Source organism: Gloeophyllum trabeum (genome assembly GCF_000344685.1).
Source record: "Gloeophyllum trabeum ATCC 11539 unplaced genomic scaffold GLOTRscaffold_00062, whole genome shotgun sequence".
NCBI classification, from domain to species: Eukaryota; Fungi; Basidiomycota; class Agaricomycetes; order Gloeophyllales; family Gloeophyllaceae; genus Gloeophyllum; species Gloeophyllum trabeum.
In genome coordinates this window covers 82-3,139 of record NW_006920471.1, presented here as the reverse complement: position 1 = coordinate 3,139, position 3,058 = coordinate 82, and the positions used below count along the sequence as shown (strand labels likewise).

Below are 3,058 nucleotides of genomic sequence, written 5' to 3'. Positions count from 1 at the left end.
CTTTTGCTGTGTCCGCTGTCCAGATTGCTTCCTTCAGCGGTCATCAATGCTTACTCATGCCAGTCGTACCCATGGTGGCTCAAGCCTAGCTACCAATGACAAGTACCATGCTGGGGCAGTCCAGACTCTCTTCTCTCCCCTTCCGGTGAAATACTTTGAGGTTGATTTGCAGTATGCCAAGTATCCGATGGAGTCTGCCTTTGATATCTTCATGCGAGAAGAGTACCCGACAGTCCACCGTCAAGTCATTACACCAGTCAGTGGTGAACAGGAGGTACCTCTACTACTCAAGATGACTCAGTGGCATACACATGTGGCTCCATGGACTCAGGATGTGGCACAGTGCCACAGTCTGTGTGAACTGGTAAAGCTGCCTACAGGACTCCACAGCTCAGGGATTGGGCACTTGAGTAATGTTGTTTTCAATTACATGAAAACAATATGTGGTCTTGCAAGGAAGTCTCCACTTGGTGTTCGCTGCCTTCTGATGGAGTGTCCTCGGTGAGTCATGACATTGCATTGCATAATGAAGTATCTCACCTTTTGGTAGGACTTCAACTCACACAACACCCTGGAAGTATCATGACTCAGATACAACACTGCGCAAGTACTCAGTGCCTCTGCGCTCCTTTGCCCAAGCAATATTACTCTCACTGCAGAGCCACAAGTCAGGGTATACTTTTCCCTTGGGCGAGGAGGATATAGAGAGAGCCCATCACTTGCAGGATAGCCTTGACACTCCTACAGATGATGGTGTGACAGTCTTCCATGAGTTCATCTATCCCTTCCTGTCCCGCAGCATCGATTCCACTTCTGACAACAAATGGTCCTCTGCACTGGAGTGTTTCTTAGCTGTCTACTCGCTTCTCCCAGATGGCATTCACAAGAGAGCATCAGATATGACTCAGCCATTAGCCATGTTTGAGTATCACTGCCGTGGAGCTACCCTCTATGAGGCACATAGGCAGCAGTCGGAGTTTGGTAATGACTTGTTCAAGTGAGTTGGGCTATATTGCTGTGTATCACGCATGACTTATACTTTATAGATCGGTTACACACTACTGCTTGGATAATCTGCATCCTGGGACTCTAACTCCATTCACCACCCTCGTTGACTACCAGCGCTTCATCTCCTCGCTTGCTTACTCTGAGACAAATGCCCCAAGCATCACCATCTCAGACGATGCCACAAGGTTTGCATATAAAGGCAAGCTTTTACAGCTGGGAGACCTGACTCGTGGTGTCCGACGCCTCTTTGAAGACACACAAAAGAACATGTCTGCCCTGTTCCGTGGTCAGGTGGTCCATCTTGAAATCCCTGATCACGTTCCAGATGACATGACGAATATCGAGCGCGACTATAGCTGGCTGAACAATGGAGTCTTTACAGAACCTGGCATACTCTGGAAGATTCTGACAGAGGACAAGACACTCCGTCTCTGCCCTGTTGACCCATCTGGTTCACTGATGTGGAATCCTGGAGCGATGAATGAGGTAATGGAGGCTTGTGGTCGAATCAACAAGTCTTTAGCTGTTCTCTGCCATGTTCTTGCTGGCCAGCCTGCTCGTGCGACAGAGTTTGTGGATTTGAAGATCCGCAACTCAACTTCACCTCGTGGATTGTTTAGGGACTTCCAGGACTTGATTTTTGTGCGACGCAGGGTCAAGACAGAGTCACAAACTGGGAAAGAGTCTTTCATTCCCAACTATCTTCCGCCAGAGCTCCAGAAGCTCATAGAGCAGTATCTGCTGATTATCCGACCAGTGGAAGAGCACTTTGCTCGTAAACTATGGGGTGACAAGGTGAATACACTCTATCGTGAGTTCATGTGGGTTCAGATGGGTAGGCAGATGACAAGTGAGAACTTCTCATCTACTCTGGAGCACTACTCGACAGAGTACTTTGACTGTCCTCTGGGGATTCTTGCCTATCGCCAACTTGTCGTTGCTATAGCTCGGACGTATCTTGGGTCAGAGTATGAGCTGGACAGAGAGGATGAAGACTCTCTGGCAGCTCAAACAGGTCACTCAGTAGAGATGCGCCAACTGCACTATGCCCCAGAAGTCTCTCGCTTGCGATCTCTGACTAGTGATACTCTGCTGCGGTACAAGCATGCTTCTGAGGCTTGGTGGAAGCTCATGCAGTTCTATCCTGGGGCTGCCCCACTGCTTCCCATCACCATCCGTCGAAGAACGCGAGTCCAGGTTGGTCAGTCTAGTACACCTGGCCCTGAGGCATCCACTACTTCTCCAAGTGTTCCTCCGCACCATGTTTCTGGTGGACCTGATATTCTAGCAGCAATTCAACAACTAGAGGCTGGATTTACAGCAAGTGTGGCACAAATGCAGCAGAGTTTCCAAGCTGAGATATCTGGCCTGAAGCGAGATATGGATCAGCACATCACCCTTGCTGTTGGCAGAGGTATTGCTGAGTATATGGCTCGACAAGGTAGTTCTGCTGTTGCTGCAGTGGATCCAGAGCCTATGGTAATGGAGCCAGGGTCTATGATGGTGGAGACAGGGCCAGAGCCCATGACAGTGGACTCTGCTCAACCTGTGCAACAGAGACTGGACATTGAAGACCTGTATGCAAGTCCTTCACCTCACTCCCCATTGATTTCATTACCCTTTCCATTTCCAACACATTCTACTCCCACTGGTAGTCCTGCGTCTATGGGTCTAGGTCTCGAGACTCAGTCATCCTTTGCTCCACCATCTGCCATCCAGCCTGGCCCTGCTTTTCTAGCACTTTCTGGACTCCGACAGCTCTATGGTCCTGATGCAAAGTGGCGATCAGAGACACAGAAGGAGATTGCCGTTGCAGCGCTTTCCAATGAAGCCACCTTTGTGGGTATCCTTGCAACAGGTGGTGGTAAAAGCGTTGCCTGGCTTATCCCTGCTGTCGTGGAGCCTGCTTTCAAGAGTATTGTGATTATTCCCAACAGATCATTACTTGAAGACATGGTACGGAAGACCAGGGCCTTGGGAATATTGTGTCGACAGTGGCTCTCAAGTGATCCGATCCACTGTGATTGTCCAGTTATATACCTGGCATTAG

At 49.4% G+C, this 3,058-nt stretch overlaps 1 protein-coding gene across 1 annotated transcript; it reads left to right on the top strand.

Annotated features, from left to right (window-relative positions):
- Positions 1-584: 584 nt before the first annotated feature.
- On the top strand, positions 585-1,632 carry GLOTRDRAFT_24787 (uncharacterized protein; the record flags this gene model as incomplete). Its single annotated transcript, XM_007873243.1, has 2 exons — positions 585-997; positions 1,047-1,632. Coding segments are annotated over 2 exons (999 nt in total), but the record flags the coding sequence as incomplete, so codon positions are not given.
- Positions 1,633-3,058: the final 1,426 nt, after the last annotated feature.